The 23783-nt window shown below is 50.7% G+C and overlaps 1 protein-coding gene and 1 long non-coding RNA gene across 2 annotated transcripts; one reads left to right on the forward strand and one right to left on the reverse strand.

Annotated features, from left to right (window-relative positions):
- Window positions 1–11656: 11656 nt before the first annotated feature.
- ZFP36L1 (ZFP36 ring finger protein like 1) lies at window positions 11657–16780 on the reverse strand. The gene is made up of 2 exons (XM_043554366.1): window positions 15936–16780; window positions 11657–13532 (listed from the first exon to the last, which is right to left on the reverse strand). The coding sequence occupies exons 1-2, from the start codon at window positions 15990–15992 to the stop codon at window positions 12573–12575; spliced, it is 1017 nt and encodes a 338-aa protein (XP_043410301.1). The 5' UTR covers window positions 15993–16780; the 3' UTR covers window positions 11657–12572.
- Window positions 15137–16052, forward strand: LOC122467777. The gene is made up of 2 exons (XR_006293059.1): window positions 15137–15250; window positions 15410–16052. It is a non-coding gene; the product is annotated as an uncharacterized LOC122467777 (long non-coding RNA).
- Window positions 16781–23783: the final 7003 nt, after the last annotated feature.

The following is a 23783-nucleotide window of genomic DNA, read 5'->3' on the forward strand; positions in this document are numbered from 1 at the left end:
GTCGGTTAAGTGTCCGACTTCGGCTCAGGTCGTGTGATTCTTGCATTCGGGCCCCACGGCGGGGTTTGGTTCAGGTCTTGCATCGGGCTCTATGGTGACAGCTCAGAGCCTGAGGCCTGCTGCGGATTCTGTGTCTCCCTCGCTCTTTGCCCCTCCCCCGCTCACACTCCGTGTCTCTCTCTCTCAAAAATAAATAAACATTAAAAAAAATGTGTTGTTAAGTGACGGAACCTCTGACACCTATAAGCCCTTAATAAACCTCAGCTATTAGGATTCCCTTTAAGGCGGTACCTCTGTTGTATAATCCACCCTGTTGCCCACAAACTCTGCTGGCGCGGGGCCCGACAGGAATGCATGTGAGTGTGGCTAGTGGGCTAAATTCCTTCAACATAACTGTCTTTTGTTTGCATTGTCTTCACTTCTCTGAAGAACTAGGCTTTTTCCTGTTGCCTTTTTTTCCCCCAAACCCTTAGTGCACTTGGGCTTTTATTTTCATTACTCTTGATAGAGATAGGAATACAGAGAAATACGTCTCTACCATTGGGGAAAAAGAAAAAAAAAAGGTGTAGAGGGCCTGGGGACCTACAGGGAGTGGTGGGGACTGAGGCAGGCCAGAGAGCACAAGCCGGGTCTTAAAAGACACTCCTCAGATCCACACGACTGACACCTCGGTTGATGTCAAAGGGGAATATGAGTCTTCCGTGGCCAGATACACCAATGGTTCAAGAGATGCCAGAAAACCAGATTACTATTTTCTAAATCTGCTGGTTTTTAAACGTTGGCTCAAAATATTTAGAAATATTGTGTAAGGCACAGTACATTTTAATGGGCCCAAGGGCTGGCTGATTCAAACGCATGGACAGTGACCTTGAGACCTCTCCATCCTTATCATCTCCAGGTCTCTGCGGTCTGAGTTCTTCGTGACGCAGGGGCACCACACGTCGCCGCTCCAGTGGATGCCATTCCCATTCAATTCCTTGAGACTGATGGCTTAGAGCTGTAGCGGGTGCGTCCCGTACCCCCCAGAGCCAGGCCAGTGGGCAACCATAAGCAAGCCTCTCTCCAGACAGACGCAGGCACTCTCCAGCCTCTCCCCGCTGTGACTTGTTGGCACTAAATGCACCACCCAATTTGCAGACTGTCACAAGCTGTACTAGCCCCTAATTATCTCAAGCTAGTCTTTTATTGTATGTGTATAGAATGCCATCAGAGTCCAAAATCCAATCTCATTAATGGATGGCTTCATTAATTTATGCCTTACCTCCTCAGCCAAAAAGCAAACTCTTTTATGAACAAGGATCACATTTGCCATCTTTTTGAACCATATAGCACCTTTCATGTTGTACTAGTACCCAGTACCTGTCTACATGTTGACGGATTCAGCACAGAGGGAATTCTGAATTTGTGGTGGATACCATTTGGGTTAACACATCAGGATACAGAAGAAATCTCTTCCAGGAACACAAAGAAAGAGGAATAGGTAGGGCCAGACCCAAATTTATCTAACAACAAAAAATTAGCCATCTCTATGCCCTGTGCATCAACACTTACCAGCAACCATAAATAGCTGCAGGGGCTGATTTCATGTTGTCATTAAGAGTAGCTTGTTTTGGGGACACCTGGGGGGCTCAGTTGGTTAAGTGTCCGACTTCGGCTCAGGTCATGATCTCACAGTTCAGGAGTTCGAGCCCCACGTCGGGCTCTGTGCTGACAGCTCAGAGACTGGAACCTGCTTCGGATTCTGTGTCTCGCTCTCTCTCTGCCCCTCCCCTACTTGTGCTCTGTCAAAAATAAATACACATTAAAAATTTTAAAAAGAGTAGCTGATTTTTAATTTTTTCTCACCAGTGAAATGGACTCATCCAAGCTTACTAGGCATCTCCTAGCCAGGAAGGAAGAATGTATAAACCTGTTTGTAAAGTATATTTTAAAGCAGAGAGATAATTAGGTATGTTGCAGCCGAGTGCACTGTTAGATGGCTAAAGTATATCAGTAAAAAACAATCCTCAGTTGTTAATTTGTGTCTGAGTTGAACTATCTATATTTAACCTGGTGATTACTTAAATAGTTTCCTTGGTGTCTACCTGGGGTTTTTGTAATTTGTTATGTGGAATAAAATAATCCATTTGCATTTGTATTTACTCTTCACTTCCCAAAGCTACTTAGTTGTGGTTTTTTTTCCTCTTTTAATAGCCCCAGAACCCCTAATAAAAGAGAGTTGAACAAACAGTTTGAGAACAGAGGAGTGAGTACAAAACACAGAGTACTTGAATCACAAGGTGGTCCAGCTGGAAAGAGCCTTGAGATAACCAAACCCAACCCTGTCCTCTTACAGATGAAGCAGCCAAGCCCCCAAAAAGGTTGGGTGACTCACCCACGGATACGGCCAGCAAGAGACACTCTGCCCACCTGACTCCCCAGGGCTCGCTCTGCTCTCCCTCAGTTCCTTCCAACGTCTGCAACCACTGAGGGGCCCAATCCCGTGGGACGAGGGGCTCGTAGGATCGGAAGCTATAAAGCCTATTCCAATAGTAAAATTTTATCCATTCGGGATGTGCCGGGTGTCTGCTGAGTGCCAGGAGATGGAACACTGGAGACAGAACAGTGAATAAGGGCCCAGGTGTCTGCTTTGTCACCTTGACCTTCAAGTTTGGCATGATGATGACTGAGAATAAATAAATAAATCAATAAACATGACGCTTTCAGAGAGTGAGCCGTACTAAAATAGTATACCAGGATCGTATGACAGCTTAAGGAGGAGGGGGCTGCTTTGGATAAGTATGTCATGCAATCACTCTGTAGTCTCCCTGATGGGGGCCGGGGGGTGGGGTATGGCTGGAGAGCATTGTGGGGGCCTGGGAGGGAGGTTGGTAAGCCCCCAGGTTTGGTTTGAATATCACCCATGACAGGAAATTCACTACCTCCAAAGGCCAACCCAGCTTGTTAAAAAGCTCTTTCCTGAACTCAGCTGAAATCTACCTCCCTGGGACTTCAAATTTCAATAACTCATTCTCCAAGTGTCACAGAAACCAGTCAGCTAGTGATGTTAAGCAGCATGTGCAAGTGCAAAGCACCATTCTAAAATAAGACAGTTGTTTGAATGTTTTGATGTTAAATGGTGTGTTTGGCAAGTACAACATACCAGGGAGGTGACTTACAGGGTCTCATTCAACCTCCAGTTCGTAAACGTGTTTCAAACCACCACTTCAAAGGAGGTTCAGACCGTCAACTTCTAGAGTCCCGTCCGTGTGAGTCACCTGACGTCATTAACAGGACACCTCCACACCCTACTGTCCAGAACTCTAGGTGGGGCTTTGGAGCATCGACACTGCTGGCTCCATCGCCCCAGCAGTTGGCATGAAAGAGGAAGTTTGGCTCCATGCATTTTGCTTTCTAAGAGATTCATGGAATCCTAGAACCAAGAATGCATCTGGTCCAACCCCCCTATAGCGAAGACGAGGAAATGAAAGGCTAGAAATTAGAAGTGGCCACTCAGGTTCATCAGCAAGCTATGGCAAGGGTGGGACTTGTCCTCTCCAGCCCCCAAACCAGGCTGGGCACAGCTGGGCAGCTGTACTCATAATATATAACTCCCGGGTTTACCTTCATGTTGGCATGAACTTGCAATCCTCCAGTGATTTTTAATGTACGTCTAAGATGAGAAAGCCCAGCTCCCGAACCCCCTTTGCATGTAGACCTGCAGTCCAGAAACCCTCCGGAACATCCGACTCTGCACGGAAGGGGCCGGGCCCCCTCTCTGGCTTTGATGTGCTCTGTTTGCCTTGCAGGGTCATCCACTGTGCAGGAACACTCTGCTGTAGCTCCAAACCAAACCAGAAGCTGCAGGATGCAAGGAGAGAGGCAGAGGCAAGGACAACACAGAAACCAAAAATATTTTGGCTTTTACCTGAGTCCAAGAGTCTGACCGAACCCACCGCCTGGCTGCCCAGATTGCCTGAGGGCACTCGAGGCCGGGGCAAAGTGTCAGCAACAGGGGAAGAAAGAGACCTGGGGAAACAGGCCTTTTTGAGCCAATCACTGAGCCCTGCCCACCCTCCCCCAGCTTGAGGCAATTGGGGGAAGATTCGAGTGGGGGCTGTGGCTGATCGACAGTGCCTCCTTCCTCTGTCCTCACCGGGCACTGTCCTCATCGGGTACTGGCTAGAGCTTGAGAACCTATCATTTTTCTCCCCCTGACCCTGCACTCGCAGGAATAAGTGACTTTCTTGAGTGGAGGGGGAATGCTGGAATGCAGTCAGAATCTCTCAGAAAAGGAAGCACCAGAAGAAGGAACAGCAACTCCAGCAACTGTCCAGGGCCTGCCAGAGAAGACCCCCAAGGTCCCAGGTTCCAGGTGGACAGGAAGGCTGGTTAGGAAGTAATCACCTTAGCCCTTAGGAGGCTCCTGAAGTACCCGGGGTCGCTCCATCACTCATCGGGCAGGACGACACTAAAATATTATTCTCTCCACCACTAGTCATGCAGCAGCACACCTGAGACAGGGACTTGGTTTTCAATGCAGCTGCTGCAACTGAGGGTGATCCCAGTGCACTAGCCACTACCATATTGTACCTCAGTTTCTCCATTTGTAAAAGAGGCAGAAAATCAGCCTACCCTCTGCTCACCACCCCGACCCCCTGCGCTGTGGAGAGGGTAACCGGATGGGATGGCAACATCCCAAGGAAGGACAAGCTGAGGGCAGACATATTCTCCTCCATTCCTGTGGGTCCCCAGGGGAGAGTAAACCACAGAACCCAAATCTGCTGGTGACCCCAGTGCATCTAACATCTGTCTCCCTCCCAGTTGGAGCGTGGGGACTTGAGAGCTTGGGTGGTGGGGTCAGACGGACCAGGGTTACAGCTCAGTCATGTACAACTGTGTGATTGGGAATACTGACCTCTTCCTGAGCCCGACTTTCCCCATCTGTAAAATGGGTCTAATAATAGTACTTACTCATAAGTACTATCAAATGAGAACATGTGATTGAAGACTGAAACCAGCACCTGGAACACCTGGTAGGTCTCCACAAGCACTGAAGAGTGTCATTATTTTTATGATGCAAATTTTGAAGATTCACCTACAACATACACACCACATGTGAACTCAAGGCAGGGAACCCAGAAGGTGGGCCACATCAACAAAGCGCTTCAAGTTATGACACTAAAACATCCCTGGGGAGGGGGCTCTGTCACCCTGGAGTGCAGCAAGCTACTCCTATGCTCTCAATACCACCTTTGTCCAGGGTCTTTCATTACCAAAACTCCTTCCTCTCCGTCTCCTCTGATCCTCACCACAGCAGGGTATGTTTCCTGTACCCCTGCTTAGAGGAGGAAAACAAGTCTCAGGGAGGTTAAGTGACTTGCCCAAGGCCACACAGCTTGTAAGTGCCGGAGCAGGGTTATAAATCCAGGCGGGCATGGCAGGGCTAGAGTGAGAGGGAGGGAAGTGAGATGGCAGGAGTGCCAAATTTAGGGAGGCACTCATTTGTACAACACTGAGAGGGAACATCTTCAATTCTGCCATTCTGTCTGAGCCCAACCAAGCCTCAGGCCCTTCCCAGAGCACTGAGGCTACGGCCTCCACATACTGCCCTTGTGGACCAGCCCTGCAAGAGCCTGTCCCTAAGCCTGGGGGTGGAGAAACCCATCAGCTGAGCTGGGTGTCTCCCTCAGGATCCAAGAAGTTTCCTAAAGCCTTAATACTGCAACCGTGTCCCAAAAGAGTGGAATGGAACAGGGGTCAGAAGTGGTGCCCTGACGGCCACGTGAGGCTTCAATGCACCCTTGAGCCTGAGGGCGGGGGAAGACAGGCTGGGCCAGGCAGGCTCCTCAGAGGCCTCCCAACCCCCATCAGCCTCAGGGGCAGATGGGCCTGGACAGGCTGGCCATGTGGAGGAATCCCAGGACGCTAATGCTGGCCTGCCCAGCCAAGCTCTCCTCTCTCCAGCCCCTCAGAGCTCAGAAAGGCTCTAACTTGGCCTCCCTCTACCTCACACAAAGTGTGGGAGGTACCAACTAGCCACAGGAGATTAATTTTGAATCTGCAGAGCGAGAAACTCTTTTCTAATGTGGAAGCTTCTATTTACTAATGAGATCTTTTGATTTACTAATTAGCTTGCTTGAGTCTGGATGGCTGTGCATTGAGTTTTTCTAAGGAAACAACACCTGTGCATTGAGGGGCATATAGGGTAGTGGGCAGCTGTGTAGGCTTGAAACCGACGTGCCGGAATTCAAATCCCACTTCACGTACACAAGTCCCCCAGCTGCTCCGAACCCATTCTCTCCTTCTATAAAAAGGGAACAGGAGCGGTACTGATGTCCTCAGATCGTGGCTATTACCAAAACCAGCCACAAGGTGCTGAGTGCCTATACTGGGCCGGGTACTCGTTTCGTTTCACTTTTTTCTTTTTTTTCTTTCTTTCTTTCTTTCTTTCTTTCTTTTTTGATGAATTTCATTTTTCCCTTATATGTAAGAACACTTACAACAACGCGATAGGTGTTTGTATTTACATGTAACTTACATACAGTAAAGTACTTGCATCTTCCTCATGCAGCTCAATGAACTTTGGTGTGTATGTAGTCTATCTTCTAATGGGATCTCTATCATCGTAGATCGTTTCGCCTGCTTATGAACCTCATATAAGTGGACTTACACACAATACACTCTTTTTGGCTGGCTTCTATCCCTTAACTTTACGTTTCTGTAATTCATCCATGTTGTTGTGTTTCCCTGCATTGGTTTTTTATACAGCCGTATAGTACTCCATTGTGTGCGCTGCGGTGTATCCATCAGACCGAGGTGTCGTTATCATCTTGTCGTTATCCCATCTCGCGAATGGGGAAACTGGGGCTCTAAACTGTTCGCTAAGTGTTCAGCCTGGGGTCACAACGGTGAGGTTGACATTGAGCAGGGATTTGAACCCAGCTGCGTCCGGCTCCAAATCCAGACCCTCACCCTGGACAACAGAGGCTCCCATGCCCCTGGAGCACTGGGATGGGCAGAAATGAACTCTGTGCCTTGTGGTCATGACCTCCTTCTCCCTGAGGCACAGTGGGGAGTCAGGAGGCAGCTGCCTGACTAGCCCCGGGAGGTGAGAAAATTGCCTCAGGTTTGGCCATTGCCAATATTTATTTTCACTGTGTCCCAGGCTGATGGTGCAGGCACAGGTGTCACTCCCAGCTTTGTACCTTGAGACCTGGCCTTCGCCAACATGTTGAAATAACTGCAAACAGCCGAGACGTGGGGGAAGCATCCTCGTGCCTGAGCAGCAGCTGGCTCTCATGGGTAGGAGGAGGGAATCTGGCCTGGCTTGGGGACAGCACCTGCCCTGGCTCCTCAGAGATTAGTTCCCACAACAGTAGCTCAGATGTAACCCTCTGTGACTGAGGGTTCTGAGGCCGGGAGATCTTCTGCAATCCAAGCTTTGCCCACTAAGAAGAGGTGGGTCGCCATGGGGACTCCTAGCGCTGGCCTGATCTCAAGAAAATGCCAAGGTTTTGCGCTGCTCCCCAACTCTCTGGGTCCTTGCTTGCGCCTAGCAGACCAGAAGCCGGTCAGAGAAGGGTCATCCGCAAGGCAGCAGGAGGAGGTGAGGAGCCTGGGTAGTCTCCTGGGCCCCCTCCCCCCCTGAACCCAGGCACTGTTTCGGGCAGTCCAGCCAGACGTGATTAAATGGTTGGCTACGTGCAGGAGGGTAAGATCCCAGGGGAAGAAGGGCACAGGGCCAACACCCCAGGTGGCCCTGGGGCACCCTTTGCTCTGTCGATCATTAACAGAAGCCACCCCATGGCAGGCAGACAAGGGGAAAGTCCAAGGGGGAGGCCTACCCCCTCCTCCCAGGCACCGTCCTCCAAACATGCCAACCCAGGACCTCGTGGGACATGAGATCATGACACTGGAGGGGTGTGTGCAGAGTCATCTAATCCAACTGGCTGCTTCTTGTGTCCCTGCAAAGTCTCCACAGGCCAAGGGAGTTGGGAACTAACACCGGTCGATTTGCAGTTACTATGTGCCAGGGACTGTGCCAAATGTAGTCAGTATGTCAGCCTGCAACATGGTGGCAAAATGCAATGAGGGAGCTGGCCCGCCTGGGTTCAAATCTCAACACTTCTAGCTTTGTGACCAATCAGTGAGCTTCTCTGCGCCCCAATTTCTCCATACATAAAATGAGGAGAGTATAGGAGTGCCTCCATGAGGTCACATGAGCATGTAATGAGTTGACACACACGAAGTTCTCAGACTACCTGCCACTTGTGAAGAGCTGTCTTTGCTAACTGTTCACTGGGTCCTCAGCCACCTCTTGAGATACAGATGAAAACTCCAAGGTTGAGTCATCTGCCCAAGGCACAGCTGGCACAAAGAGAGCTGGGATCTGAACCCGGGTCAAAGGGTTCCATCGCCGTCTCCCTCCATGCCATGGAAGCTTCCTCCTGCCATGACGCTGTCTGTTCCTTTGGTAACCAGTGTTTCATGATCCAATGGGCTATAAAACCTATCTCGTGTCTGCCTCCCTGTTCTCTCAAAGGCCCTCCTTTCACCAGAGTGTCAATGAGCTGCAGTAGGCCCCCAAACTTCCTCCTGAAAATGAAGCTTCCTGGCCCAGAGAGGTAAGTCCTTGCTCAGTGGCCAAAGTAACTCTTTTCTTTTTGCTGCTCCAAGGGAAGACCCGTAGCCAAGGGCCAGACCATGGGTTGCCAAACAGCCATGGAGGCCCTGCCCTACCAGGGCAGACCTCATGCAGGCCCCCAAACCAGAGATGCCCCAAGGTCTGGGACCGGAGGTAGGGAAGCAGTCCTTGCATCTAAGGAACTTGCTGACAAAGGCAGACCTGACCTTCCCTGCTCCACTTCCCTTGGTGTAGGCCTTACCTCCAGCTCTCTCTGCATGTCTCCCGTCTTCCCTGCTGCAGAGGAGCTTAGGGATGAAGGTCTCCTGCCAACTCTGGGCTCACACCTCCCTCACCTGCAGCTTAGAGCACAGGCCCATTGCTAAGGCCCCTCCATCTTCCAGGATTTGGGAAGAAAAGGCCCAAGTTTCTGCTAGTTCTTTTCCCATATAGCTTTGGATGGATCTCCTCTATCTTGAAGATGTAGATGGCAGAAAATCCAACTTTGTGGTGACAACCATGCAGGGCCTGAGCAGCCAAAATTCCAGCCTGTGTTTCCCATGGAGACTCTTAGGTGGGGAAAAGGGTCAAGGCTTAGGTACAGAGAGTTTCCCAAGGCCATAGCGAGTATCTCCTTGCCTGTACAGGCAACCCCCACCCTCAAAGGCATCCTGGAGTCTATTTTTCTAATTTTGGTATCACTCAAGTGATGGATTCCAACTGAAGAACTTCTGAGCAGACCGATGGGTATGCTTAGCCTCTGAGAACCCAGCCAGTGTCACCATGAGCCAGAGAATTAGATGTCTGCCATATGCTCACCTATGCCTGCAGGGAATGAGCTCAAGGTAAACAATTAAATGTCTTTTTGCCTTTAGTCAGCAAGGAAGATCACATGCCACCACCACCACCACCACCACGCGCGCGCGCACACACACACACACACACCCTCGTTCCCTCTGCACGCACTGGCAGCCTGGGTTCACTCCAGTCCCAGGAAGGGCTGCTGTCCCCTCCCTCCACCAGCAGTCGCTGCCCTAGGAAAGGGCATCTGCCCCGCCCCCCCCCAGGCAGGGAAGGAAGAGTTGACAAGGTGCATAAGGTAGGTCTTCCCAAGCCTCAAGGGCAGCCCAGCCAATGTCTGCTGCAGACGTAACTTTGGGAGAGATCAAGTGAAGGTAGAAATTCAGCTCACCCCCCAAAACTTAGTGCAAGGAACCAAAGGCAGCCTCAAATAGCAATATCCATCCCTGCCTCCCCCGAAAAGAACGGCTCCCAAGAACCAAGAACCAGACTTAGGGTTTTCAGAAGGATCCAACCCCTCTGGCAAGCAAAATATCCCCTTCAAAGCGGTCATCTGGCCTTGGCTGCAGTGCTTCTAGCTAGGGGGACCTGACTCTTCCCAAGATGACAACCTACCTATCCTGCCTGGCATGTGTAACAAGACTTAAGGTGGTGGGAATTCCTGATGACTTCCCATTAGGACTAGCCATTTTAATAGCCACTTCCCCCTAACAGCCCTCCAAATACAGAAGTGCAGGTCAGCTCCAGGTGGATCCACCCCCAACTCCAGTGCCCTTGTTTGGGCCCCTGACCATCTTAGATGCTCCTCTCCAAGCCTGCAATCCTTCATCATGCCCACCCCAGACAGGTGTTGAGAGGCTATAGAGTTTCAGGTCAATTTCATGTGGGAAAAATGAGCCTGCAAACACTCCGCAAAGAACTCACTCAAACCCAGACTTGGTTGGAGTACCATGTGCCAGGGGAAAAGGAACGAAGACCGTAAACTGGAGAAGACTGTGCTTTAGCTTTTGCTGAAGGCCTCCGAAGCTGCACAGGTGCCCAAGGCTGGTGCCTGGTCAATAACCAACACACTGGGAAGGTAATAGAGAAGTATGGGCTCCCTTTGCAATAAACTCCCATCCCATCCCCTCTAAGCCCAGAGACTTCCAGCATCAATGGAGGGAACTACAGCCATAGGTTTAGCTGTTATGGCTGAGAAAAAAGCAACAAGCACTCCTCTTCCCCAGCACCTGTATCCTATACAAAAGACAAACCTATAGGCAAAGGAAAACCACAAACCAAGTAAAACCAGCTTCACCATCCATGTTTCTTGAAAAAAACGGGGTTTATTGATTTTTAAACTGCAAATAGTCGTTACAAAAAGTTTTTTTTTCTTTTAAATAAATTCACACAAAGAAAGAGAAATAGAAAGCGACGGTAGTGACCAGCAAGAGGAATAATAATTACATTCATCTTAATGTGTGTGTGCCAGTTCTGTTTGCATTAACATTGGAAAACTCCAAACCTGGAATCCAGAACCTCAGATCTGCAATCGGAATGTCTTGAGATGGGCACGTGGAAGTCAAAGGGTTTCTTTTGTTTTTTTGTTTTTTCCCTTTTAGAAGCCATACATAAAAGTTGTTTTCCTTCTGTACTGTCACAGAACTTTTACATACATTCTCAGTCCTAGCTGAAAAGGCCTAAAGAAGAAGAAACTCAATTTGCAGTCCAACACAAAGGGGGGAAATTTCTAAAATAAATAATCCAACAGTTTTTTGCATTTTTTTAAATTAATTTTTCATTTTTTTAAAATAAAATAACCAAAAAAAGTGTAAAGTTACAAAAAATGTCGTTGAAGAATAATATATTAAAACTGTGGAAAAAAAAAAAGGAAAAAGACACGTCACAAAATTTTAAGATTAATATGAAGATCATAATTTAACATAAAAGAATATATTCTATGGATTTGTCATCCCGATAAATATGAACAAAATTAACAAAAAAAAAAAGCATAGTTTTGGCAATAAATACGTTTTGATAAGTTAAATAAGCTTTTTTATATTGATGTGCAGTGACAAGCAAAATTTTTGCTCTCCAATTTCTGAAAGTTATATGAAGTTTAAAACCCAGGGAAAAAAGCATGGCGTGAGTGCTCTAAGGATAGACCTACGGTATTCTAGAGCAAAAACCATTGAAGCTACTTCTACAGGAAATCGTTTTAACACAGCTATTGTATGTGGAATGAATACCATTAACTGCTCACCCCTTACATGTTTTTTTAGCTTTTCTCTCATTTTTTTGTTATTTTTTTTTTTAAAGATGTCACATATGAACTGGGGAACTTTAGCACCAAAATCAAGTCTCTCATAGTCCATCTAGCTTCCCCATCCTCCCCACTTAAAAAAAAAAAAAAAAAAAAAAAAAAGAAAGAAAAAATTAAATCACAAAGTCCCACTTATGTCGCGATCTTCATCCACTTTTTGTCTTCCTTCCTGTAGACCTACGCGAACCCAGGCAAGATTAGTCAACAGAGGTTCAGGTCGGGAAGAAAAAGGTTTTGAATGTCAAGATAGGTTTCCCCAAAAACCCAAGTCTGGCAACAACTCTCCCAAGAGGGGTGTGGGGGGGTCATGGGGAGAGGGGAGGGGGAGGGTGTGGGAGGCTGAAATAAGGGAAGGTGCAGTTGGGTCGCCAGCGGAGGGAGCTGCTGGTTCTGGGTCCCCTCCCCCTCCCCCATGGGCAGAGGCTCAGGGAGGCCCACGGGTGCCCTCTGGCGCTGAAGAGGTAATGTAGTCACAGTGACAAAGTTAGATTACAAGGCACTAAATTGCTTCTGTAAACTGTTACTGCTTTTTCTTTTGTGATTTGGCACTTAAGGCGTAAGCCGAGGGGAAAAAGGCATCTACTGACAAATATGGGACTTGTCTGTTATGCATGGTAAGTGGGCTATAAAATCGAGGAGAGGGGGTTTCAAGCCAGAGGAAGCTACTGACAAATTGACTTGTCCTTATGTTGGGGGGGGGGGGGCGGTCAAGAGAGGGGAGAGGGAAGGGGCATTCCAAGGTTCTGGGGGAAAGGGGTTGAGCTTAACCTTGTTAATGTAGGGGTTGTCAGGAATCAGGGAGAGAGGGAGGGGAGGGTAAGGATGGGGAGTGGAGTAGGCAGGGGGTCCCTCCCTACCCGGGGTTTAGTCATCTGAGATGGAAAGTCTGCTGAAAATGGGCAGGCGTCTTGAGTTGTCCAAGGTGGGGGAATCTGAGCCACTGTGGCTGCTGCTGGAGCTGCTCAGATAGCCCTCCTGGTCCGAGAGAGAATCCTGAGGGCTGGGGGGAGAGTCAAACATGTGAGGGGACTCGGACATGGGCCGGAAGAGGAAGGTGGTCGGGGAGCCACCCCCGGGCAGCCCCATGCTAGGGGCAAAGAGGTTCGCCAGCTCCTGGCTGGAGAAGGCGAAGGGATTATTGGTGCCATCTGGCAGGGTGGGTGAGCCCAGGAGGTCATCGGCGCTCAGGATGGGGGGTGGGGTGATGGACGTGGGGCTGTCCAGCAGCCCTGTGGCAGCGGCGGTGGCAGCGGCACTGGGAAACCCAGCAAAGCTAAAGCTATGCTGGAGGCGGGGACGGTCAGCGGAGAGGTCCCGGGCCCCGGCCAGGGCGCGGCGCTCCTCAGCGTTGTGGATGAAGTGGCAGCGGGGCCCATACGGGCAAAAGCCGATGGTGTGGAAGGTGCGGCACAGCTCCGTCTTGTACTTGGGGTGACGGGTCAGGCTTCGGAGCTCGTGGATGCCATGCGCGAACTGGCACTTGTCCCCGTACTTACAGGCGCCGTTCTCCTCAAAGGGGCGGCACAGCTCCGTCTTGTAGCGGCTGGAGTTGACCTGGCCGCTCCCTGGCTGCTTCTGGGTGGGCAGCAGCCGCTCGCCCCCTTCTGAGAAAGAGCGGTCTCGGAAGCGGCTGTCCCGAGAGCTCAGAGCTGGGGCCGGCTCGCCCTTGAGGCTGCTGAGGAGCTGGTTCTGGTGGAACTTGGAGCTGGGCAGGGTGACCGAGTGCCTCCGGGGGAAGCCCCCACCGGCAGGGGTGCCCACCGCCTTCCTGTCCAGCAGGCAGCCCCCTGCACTGGGAGTACTGTAGTTAAGCATCTTGTTACCCTGGAGGGAAGAGAGGGAAGAGAGAGGATGGTTGGTGACAAAGGCCATGTACCAGGGCCAAGAAAACTACCCCTAAGTGCAGCCCCCTCCACAATCGGAAATGCCCCTTGTGTCTCTAAGGAACTACCTCTAACTCAGCCCTGGCAAGCCCCCTCCCACAAACCAGCCACCTAGCTTTACTTTGGCCCCATGCATAAGAAACTACAAAGTCCTAACATATAAAAAATTGTTATACATGCACCCTACTCCATGCAGACCCCTGGAATGCACCCCCATATCCTGTCTCCAAAGCTACCACTTTTATCCATAAAATCTAACTTTTTTACCTCCCCAGTAGATTCCTCAGCTAAAAACATCTCCCGTAACTCCGACTTCTCTAGATTCCCTTTCCCCCAAAACAAGAACAGGAAAACTTAGGAGACTCTGAGTACCCTCCTTTTCATCAGTCCCTCCTTGATTGACACTCCACACAAACAAATGCCTGGCTTCCCAAGACTCAACTTCCTCCTTCAGAAAGGTTCCCTTCCTTTGGCAACAGGTTTCCAGACTGCCTTTGCTTTACTTGCTAAGAGGAGGGGAAGAGGAAGGGTCAGGAGAAATCCTCCATCTGGGGTGGGGGGTGGGGGGCAGGAGAAGGATGGGATTCTAAAATAAAGTTCATTGCCCCATGCCCTGGAAAGAGGTGCCTTCTACAATGATCTCCCCACCCCCTCCACTGGGAAGATGCCTTTGCAGTTAGTGTTCTGGCTGCAAGGGCAGGCTTGGATAAGAGCGCCAGTGTTTAATCTTTAACGCAAAGCTGCAGGTGGGAAGGAAAAGGAAAGCACCAAATCCCCCCACCCGCCTCCCAGTCAATAGTAGATTTGGGGGGAGGGAAGCAGAGCCACCACAGACAGGTTTCTGTTCCAATGGTATACCCTGGTCACCTGCCCAATCTGTACCCAAGATTCGGAAAGGGCACAAGCTGGGGACCAGGGAGTTGGCTCCCAGCCCATGTGGGTGTCATTGTGCAAATTCTAAAGTTGGTCCCTTAGGATCAGCTGCAGGGGCTCGGGAATCTGTAACAGCAACCACCCCACAGAGCGGATTACAGGAACCAAGTTGAGAGCCCGGTTCCCAACAATAAGGTTCATTTAAAAAGTCCGGGGGGGGGGGGGGGGGTGGGGACGGGGGTAGGGAGCGAGGGAAAGAGAAATAGATCAAAGAGTGAGAAAGCCGGGAAGAGAAGGAAGGAGTGCAACAGAGCTCAGGTTAGCTGCCAGGGCAACTGGAGTTTGGGAAAGCCCAGAGAGGGAAGGAAGCTGAAATTCAAACTTTTTTTTATGTTGTTCTTCAGCTCCTCGGAGTCCCTGCACCCCAACCCTGCAGCCCTGGGGCCCTGGCAGCTGGGCCGACTGGAGAAGCAAGCTGGGAAAAGAGAGCGACATGACCCAACGTGTTTAAAAGAAGGCAAAACACTTTAGCAATTAAAAGTAGCCTAGCAGCTCCCCGCTTTCAAAGTGGGGAGAGGGGATGAACATAATCTAACATCCAAAGGCTTTTGCTGTGTACACTTAAACCGCATTCATGGAAAATTGTGTTTAAAACCCGCTTTTTTTCACACAGGCTGGCAAGCTACGCCACTTAAGGAGGCCCCATTAAATCCTTCCTCGCAGAGCCCCTTGAGCTCAGGCCGGCATTTTGTTCTCCAGGCCCCCCTCAACCCCCTCGGAAAACAGGTAAACGGGTCAAGCCTAGTACCATTATCACCCCAAAGTTTGCAGTACTGTAGGCGATCCCAGAAGGAAGCCTGGACGAGCTGGGGCGAACTGAAGTCCTACTGCAAACCCGTTCTGCAACATCCTTTTGAATCACAACTCTTGGCCTTTTTCTCGCAGGTTCCCAGCCCTTCCACATCAGACATCCCAGTAGAGATGTCGTCCGGAGACTCACTTCCCCAAGGGGAGCCCCTGCTGACCCCACTGGCTGGCGGTGTGGCTGGAGACTCGAACCCCTCCCGGCGACAGCGAGACCCAGAGCGCGCACAGGCAAACCGAGCAGACCAGCGAAACCGGGCTCAAGCAGCACATTACGGGCGACGGAATCACCAAAAAAAAAAAAAAAAAGTGGTCCCAGCAAATGACCCGCATCCTTCGGGCGGCCTCGCCACGCAAACTTCGCCCCCCAAAACTCTGATCCCCAAAATTCCCATGCAGTAGCCGCCAGAACCTGTTGAAACTCAAAGGGTGGGAAGGAGCGAGCCAAATTCCTTTAAACTGGGGGGAAAGTAAGGCGGAAAAAAGAACCATCTTGCCTCTCTTCCTCTCCTTCCTACTTTCCAAGACCTGAACTTTTGAGGGTTCTTTCTTTAGGCAAAAGAGGAAAAAGAAAACTTTGAAAAGCGAACCCTCCGCCCCACTCTACCTTGCATAAAACTTCACTCAAGTCGAAGATGGTGGCAGACACGAGGGTGGTGGTCATCCTGGGCGCTCGCACGGGGCAGGGACGAGGATCTGGTGTGCCGCGAAGGTCCCGGTGCGGGGAAGGCGCAGCCTCCGGCTCTCCGGTCTGGAGTCCCACACGCCTGCTCCCGGCGCCCCTCGCCTTTCTGACTCTCCCCGACTGCGGCGCGCGAAGCCCAATTTATAAAGTTCAGATTTGGTGGACCGGGGGAGGAGGAGCTTTAAACTTATTTAAATGAGGAAGAGGAGGAAAAAAAAGGTGATTGACACTGAAGTTGAATCAGCCATGCGGTCAAACTCGGGAAGAAAAAAAAAAAAAGAAACTTTCAAAAGGAAGAAGGGGGAGGGGAAACGAGGAAAGAAGGCTAAGAAAAAAAAAAAAACCAACTGCAAGCAGCGCACAACTTTTTTTTCTTAAAGAGGAAAAGTTTCGAGTCTCTCGCTTGGCTACCCGGCGCTTGGGGCGCCCCTCTGTGGGGCCGCGCGGCGCGAGGGGGAGGGGCGCCCCCCCCTTTGTCAGCCTGCGAGCGCGGCTCTGTGACATCATTCATTCCACCCTCTTCGGGGTTCTTGTTGTTGTGTTGTTGTTTTTTTGTCGGGCAGGAAGGCGGGCTCGACTTTCTCTTTTTGCAGGCGGGAGCAGAACCCGTCCTTAGCGCCCGGGCTGCGGTTTCCATCTTGAGCAGATCTCCCCTGAAACTTCTCCAAGTGCCCCCCACAACTTAACTCTTTTCCCGAGTTTTCTTCCGCACTCGGCTGCCTTCCGCAAACCAAGCAGGACCAGAACATCGGGAATTTGGGACGCAGAAAGCATTCGGGTCTAAGGTTTTTAGTTTAGTTTAGTTTTTTTTTTGTTTTTTTTTTTTCAGCAGGTCGTGGGGGAGGTAGAGTGGTGGGGGAAACTAGGGAGAGTTTTTCCCTGGGGGAGGGGGGGGGACCGGGCCCGGCCGGGAGAGCGCAGCACGGTTTCGCGCGCCGCACGCGTCTACACTCTCCTGTGCTTCGCAACCGAACGGCGGGAGGGGCAGTAGCGAAAAAGACCACCGCCCGGAAGGACTGCTTGCTTGTTTAACAGGCTTGGGAGTGGGATTTATTTCACGCATTCAACCCTTAAACTTCTTCAAAAAGAAAACATGAATCCTCATGAATGTCCTTTCCAATCCGCCCTCCTCGCCCCCCCCCGAAACACCAATAACGCACAACTTTCCACGAGCGCTCTGAACTATGGGACACACGCACACACCCCTAGACGCTTGAACAATGAAAAAAGTTACTTTGGCAAGAATGAAGGTAAAGAAACGGGGGAGGCGACACTTTTAACTTCTTGTTGCTTCTCCCCCGCCCCCACGGGAACGGAACATATGGCTTGTCACGCTGCGCTGTTTGGGCGGGATGGGGGGAAGGGGGCATGGGATCTTCCAAACCCCCCCCCCCATAGATTATTACTCCTTTTAAGACTGTAATATATTTACTGTTAGCTTCAGAGGCCTCTCCTTCCACCCAAATAAAAAGTTGTTAACGTGTCGCCCACGGCCCCCGGGTGCTGGAGCGAAGACCCAGGCGGAAATCGCGGGGCTGTGTTTCTTTCCTATTTCCCCGCGTGCCCGGCCGCCTCCTCAGCCCTCGCACGTTTCTTCCCAGCACTCAAGGCGGCCGGGTCTGTTATGAAACCCCGTGCGCTGAGTGGCTAAGAGCGGGTTCCATTGCGATGTAATTAGGTCACCCCATTATGAGCACGTTTCTTTGGAAAGGACAGGGCGGGCGGAGCAGAGCGCTCGAGTCGCGCTCTCACCACCACCACCCACCCACACACACACACTCACGCATTTTTATTGCATTTCTGGTGTATTCGTCAACCTCCGAGCAGACCCAGGGAAACCTTCCAAATCACAACTGTTTTAGGAACCGGTTATTTTTCATCTTTGCGAAACACAGAACTTTTGCTGCAACCACCAACCTACGTGATCCCAGCCGGGTCTGCTTTTATTTGGCCCCTCTGACTTAAATTGATGGCCCCCATTTTTAACCCGGCTGCTGCCCCTTGCCTTTCCTTCTGCTGCTGTCCAGCCGCCTGTTGCTTCCCTCCCCCTGCTCCCATATTTCAGCTTTTCTTGAAATCTGGCAAGCGCCAGAAAGGGAAATAACTTCCATCCACCTTAATTTAAATCACTCAAGTGTAGGTTTCTTTCTTAAAGGGGTGTTTGCTCGCTCCTTTACCCAGCTCCAAGAAAGGGAGGGGGTCGTGCAGTTTCTTGGTGATGAGGTAATGAGTTCCAGATTTCAGGACAGAGCAGGCTGCGCGTTAAAACCACAAGGTTAGTCTGCGTCCTGATGTGAAGCTATTTCGTCCTTTTATCTGCCTCCCCCCCACCGCAAAAGACCCATTGGTCTTTAATTCTGGAGGGTTCGCGAAGCTCTGCTGGGGGGATGGAGGAGGGGTGGAAAAGCGAGGGAGAAGGGGGACCCGGAGCGGGTGGGGCCGCCTGCCCGGCCCCAGGCCTGGCCCGCTGTCCCCCCCGCCCGCGGCTGCAGGACTGGCTAGAAGCACCATCACGCGGCCCCGGAGCCGCAGGCTAGCTAAAAAGTCTTTTTTCCCAACCCCCCCCCCCCCCCAAGAGAACTCCGATTCCTCGAATTTCCTCCGCTTTTCCAACTCCCGGCCGCCTCTCCCCTCCCCCGCTCCCGGGGCGCGGGCAACGCGGGGCGGCGGCCAGCCTGGCCCGCTCGCTCCGGAGTTGTTTACCGGCCCCGCCGACCCACCGAGTTTGTTCCAGCTCCCAGAGCCTGCCTCTATAATTAAACTCTTTTTTAATTGTTGGGTTGAAACGTCATTTCGGGGACTTTCCAAGGGTGAGGGAGCCGAGGGGAGGGAGCGAGCCTCCTTAACCCTTCGCTGACCCGGCGGGCCGCAGAGTGGCGTCCAGCAGGGCCGAGGAGGGCTGAGAGTCCAGGGACCGAAGCCGGCCCGCCCCGACTGGACCGGCTCTCCAGGTGCCCGATGGCGGCGGGGACGGCGGAGAGCTCCGACCCGGACGGGAAGGCCGACGAAAGCCATCCGCCGAGCTCCCCGCCCCCTAAGCAATGAAGTCCGCGCTCCGGTTCCTTACCCGCGCGGGGCCGCGAGAGGCAGTGCCTCCACCTGCACTGCAGCTTCCGACCGGGAGGCGATCCGCCGGATCCTCCGTCCCAGGCCCGACTATCAGGGCCCTCCTGGCGCACTTGGAGCCGGTCCCCTCGCGAGGAGGGGCTGGGCAGGTATTTTTGGATGGGGGCGTTAGGTTTTGTTCAAGGAGGAAGGTGAAAGTCCCTCGAAATTAGGGAACCGCGACGGATGTATTCATGGGTCATTCTGGACCGTGGGCGCACCTCGCGGCAGGTGAGCGTGTGGGGTGCCAGGCCCCTAGCGGGCTTGGCCACGTCAACAGCGACCTCCAAGGCACCCCTCCCCAGGATCCCATCCTGGCCCGGTTGCAGCACGCGATCTGCCATCGCAGAGTCCCATGGCTTCAGGTCGTTTGCACAAACCCCCAAATTCTTCGGATCGGGCCCCGCCCGCCCCGGACCTCTGCCACCTGAGACCCTGGAACAGCTGTAAGATCTCTGGATTAGAGAGAGGTGGAGGTATGGCCAAGTGCGGCCTGAGAGTTACGTGGTTTAGATTCACCTGTAGTGCTTGTGGAATGCAGATTCCTGAGCTTGGACCCAGGCCCAGTGAATCAGATGGTCTGGGTGGGGATTCATATGCTCTGGGGTGGGGTCAGGAATCTGCATTTCTAGTAATTTCCTGCTAGTGACTCAGACATTGAGGTCTGAGAATCAGTAGTCCAAAACGTTGAAGTTGGGCCATTCTGGATCCAAATCTTGGCCCTGCCATTTTCTAGCCGTGTGACTTTTCAAGACAGTGACCAAAGCCTCTGTTTTCTCATCCCTAAAATATGGATGATAATACATGGGCCGCTAAAGTGCTTAGTTTCAACCCTAGCAGAACCCTTTTATATGCCTAGCCATTGTATGTAAACGAAACCATTCTTGAGGCCTTATTACACCACAAAACACATTTTGGGGAGTATTCACTTTGCAAAAGGATGCTTCAGTATGAACATCCGTGAAATGGTCAGCTAACAACTTTGACCCCTTCTGCGCCTTCTCCTTCCTTGCCTGGGCCTGCCTAGAGACACAGGATAGCCCAGGAGTTTTGAGCCACCTAGACTTTGAGGGGAAGCCCAACTCTGCCAGCTGGTCACCAGTTGCACAACCTCAAGCAGGTCACTTATTCTCTGGGGTGGTCGGGAAGGTTAAACTCTTCCAGCCAGTGCTTAGCTCCAACAGCCACTTGCCCTCCAGTCACTCCAAACTCTAGCAGTTGCTGGTGGTTTGCTGCACAGCCCTCCCTGGGGCTTTGCTCAAGAGGTTCCTTCTGCTGGGGTTTCACGCAGCTCCCAGAGCAGGCAAAATACCTCTCTCGCAGCAGGCCCACTGCAGCCTGCGGCACTCCGGCATTCTACTGCATTTTATGGGAATTATCTGTTTACTCCCACTGGACCTAGCAACTCCTGGAGGGCAAGGGCAGCTCTATTACCTGGGTCTCAGGAGTAGGTCCTGAGTAGGTACGCAATTCATTTTTTTCCCCAGCTTTTACAGCACCTGCTGTTGTAACCATTAGGATACTTTGGTCACCCTAAACCCGGCAGTGGGAATAGAAGAAGGATGGACGAGGCTCCAGGAGTGACAGGAAGGGGGGAGGCCTTGGGCTCTGCCATCAGGGGAGATGGCACCCTTACCAGGTTCAGAAGGCCAGAGCTGGTAATTCAGGAAGGCTGGGCTTCCACGGCTTGCCAAGGGCAAGTTCTGTGCAGCTGTTAAGAGGTGACATAGTCTAATGGAATGAGCACTGGTCGAGGAGTCAGGAATCTTGGATTCTAGAGCTGCTCTGCCGCTAGTTCAGTAGGTCATTCTCTACTCCGGGCTTCCATATTCTGCTCTGTAGATGGAGAGCATTAGACTAGGCAGGTGGTACTCGAATATCACGCTGAGCAGAATTACCTGGGGAGCTTTTAAAGCTATACAGATGCCCTGCGCCACCCCATCCCAGTCCAGCCTCCTCCAAAGATTCCACTTCAGTTGGTCTGGTGTGAGGCCCAGCATTTGTATCTTCTAAGCTGTCCAGATAATTCTATTGTGAATCTATTATGAACCCAGAAGCACTGGATTTGATTATGTTAGATCAGTAGTTCTCAACCAGGGATGATTTTGCCCCCACCCCCACCCCATGAACATTTGGCAATGTCTAGATACATTTTGGGTTGTCACTATTGGGAGGTGGGGAGGTCAGTGCTACTGGCATCTAGAAGATAGAGGCCTGATATGCTGCTAAACATCCACACAATAGCCCCCACAACAAAATTTATCTGACCCAAAATGTCAATGGTACCCAAACTGAAAAACCCAGTTTTAGAGGTTCTTTCCAACTCCCAAGATCCCTGCATACTTAGGCTCTATCCCCACTCCCCCTGAAACCCTTCTCCTTAGGGCAGCCCAAGTGATCTTTTTCTTGTTTTTTTTTTTTTTTTTCACATTTATTTATTTATTTTGAGAGACAGAGTTCTTCGCTGTCAATGCAGAGCCTGACGCAGGGCTCAATCCTCTGAACCATGAGATCACGACCTGAGCTGAAATCAAGAGTCAGACGCTTAACCTATTGAGCCACCCAGGTGCCCCTCCAAGTGATCTTTTCCAAAACCTAGATCTAGGGTGCCTGGCTGTCTTAGTCAGTGGAGCATACCGCTCTTGATCTCAGGGTTGTGAGTTCCAGCCCACATTAGGTGTAGAGATTACTTAAAAATAAAATCTTTAGGGGCGCCTGGGTGGCGCAGTCGGTTAAGCGTCCGACTTCAGCCAGGTCACGATCTCGCGGTCCGTGAGTTCGAGCCCCGCGTCGGGCTCTGGGCTGATGGCTCAGAGCCTGGAGCCTGTTTCCGATTCTGTGTCTCCCTCTCTCTCTGCCCCTCCCCCGTTCATGCCCTGTCTCTCTCTGTCCCAAAAATAAATAAACATTGAAAAAAAATTTTTTTAAATAAAAAAATAATTAAAAAATAAATAAAAATAAAATCTTTAAACAACAACAACAACAAAACCCCCCAAACCTAGACCTGATCTTGTGTTACACTTGCCTAAAAACCTTGGCTACCCATCCTTCTTGGAATAAAAACCATACCCATAGTCCAGCATAGTCTGACTCTCTTACTGCTCCAGTCTGGACTTTCATACCCCTCCCTCCCTCCCACCACTTCTCCCACCCCCCAGGGAACCCCCCTTTGCTCTGGTCAGTTTCAGATGAAAATGAAGGATACTTCCTTCTGCCCTAGGGCCTTGACACTTGTTATTTCTCCTGTCTGAACTGACCTTCCTTTGGCCCAAATAAATTCTAAATCATCCTTTAGAATCCAGCTCAAGCATCACTCCCTCCAAGACAAGGTATCTCTCTCCTCTCTGAAGTCCTCATGGAATGTTCATTTCGTTCAGAGTAGTTATTTCCGTTTATAAGTATATGTTCATTCCTGTCGCTTTTTTTTTCTTTTTAATTTCACATGCAGAAAAATTGACCTATCTTTGGTGTACAGATTTTTTTTTTTTTTAAATTTTGGAGATGGAGAGGGACAGCACAGGAGCCAGGGAGAGGAGCAGAGGGAGTGAGAGTGAATCCTAAGTAAGCTCCCCGCTCAGCGCAGAGCCTGATGCAGGGCTCCACCCAGGACCCTGGGATCGTGATCTGAGCCGAAATCAAGAGTCAGAGCCACCCAGGCGCCCTTAGCATGCAGACTTTTAATGTGAATAGATTAATCACCACCATGACCAGGAAACAGAACAGCTCCATCACCCCCAAAAACTTCCCTCATGCTACCCCCTTGTAGTCATGTGCTTCCCCTCCCTTCACTCTGCAACCACTGATCTGGTCCCTATACTGTAATTTCATCTTTTCCAGAATGCCATATAAATAGAATCATATAGGATGTATGATTTCACACAACGTAATGCCTTTGAGATTTATCCATGCTGTTGCATGTATCGCTAGTTCATTCCTTTTTGTTGAAGAATACTATTTCACTGTATGGGTGCACCATTTTTTATTCACCTGTTGAAAGACATTGGATTATTTCTAGTTGGGGGCCCTGATGAATAGAGCTGCAGTAGCATTTGTGTACGGCTTTTTCTGTGAACACGGTGCCTATTTCTCTAGGGTAAATAAGTAGGAGTGGGATTGCGGGGTCAAATGGTAAGTGTATGTTAAAAACTGCCAAACTGGGGCGCCTGGGTGGCTCAGTCGTTGAGCTTCCGACACTTGATTTCCACTCAGGTCATGATCTCACAGTGAGTTCAATCCTTGAGTCTGGCTCTGCACTGACAGCATGGAGCCTGCTTGGGATTCTCTCTCTCTCTCTCTCTCTCTCTCTCTCTCTCTCTCTCTTTTTCTCTCTCTGCCCCTCCCCTGCTCGCATGCTCTCTCTCAAAATAAATAAATAACATTTAAAAAGAAACCTGCCAAACTGTTTCCCAGAGTGGATATACCATTATGCATCTCCAACAGCAATATGTAAGTTACATGTAAGCAACAGTTGTTCCACACCCCGACACCAAGCCTTACAATTGTCCGTATCTTTTATTTTAGTCATTCCAATAGTATGTGGTAGTATCTCATTATGGTTTTAATTTGCATTTCATTCATGGCTAATGATGTTAAACATCTTTTCATGTACTTATTTGCTATACGTGTATGTCCTCTTTGGTGAAATATCTGTCCAGGTCTTGCCTA

The sequence above is a fragment of the Prionailurus bengalensis genome, chromosome B3, assembly GCF_016509475.1.
Source record: "Prionailurus bengalensis isolate Pbe53 chromosome B3, Fcat_Pben_1.1_paternal_pri, whole genome shotgun sequence".
Lineage (NCBI taxonomy): Eukaryota > Metazoa > Chordata > Mammalia > Carnivora > Felidae > Prionailurus > Prionailurus bengalensis.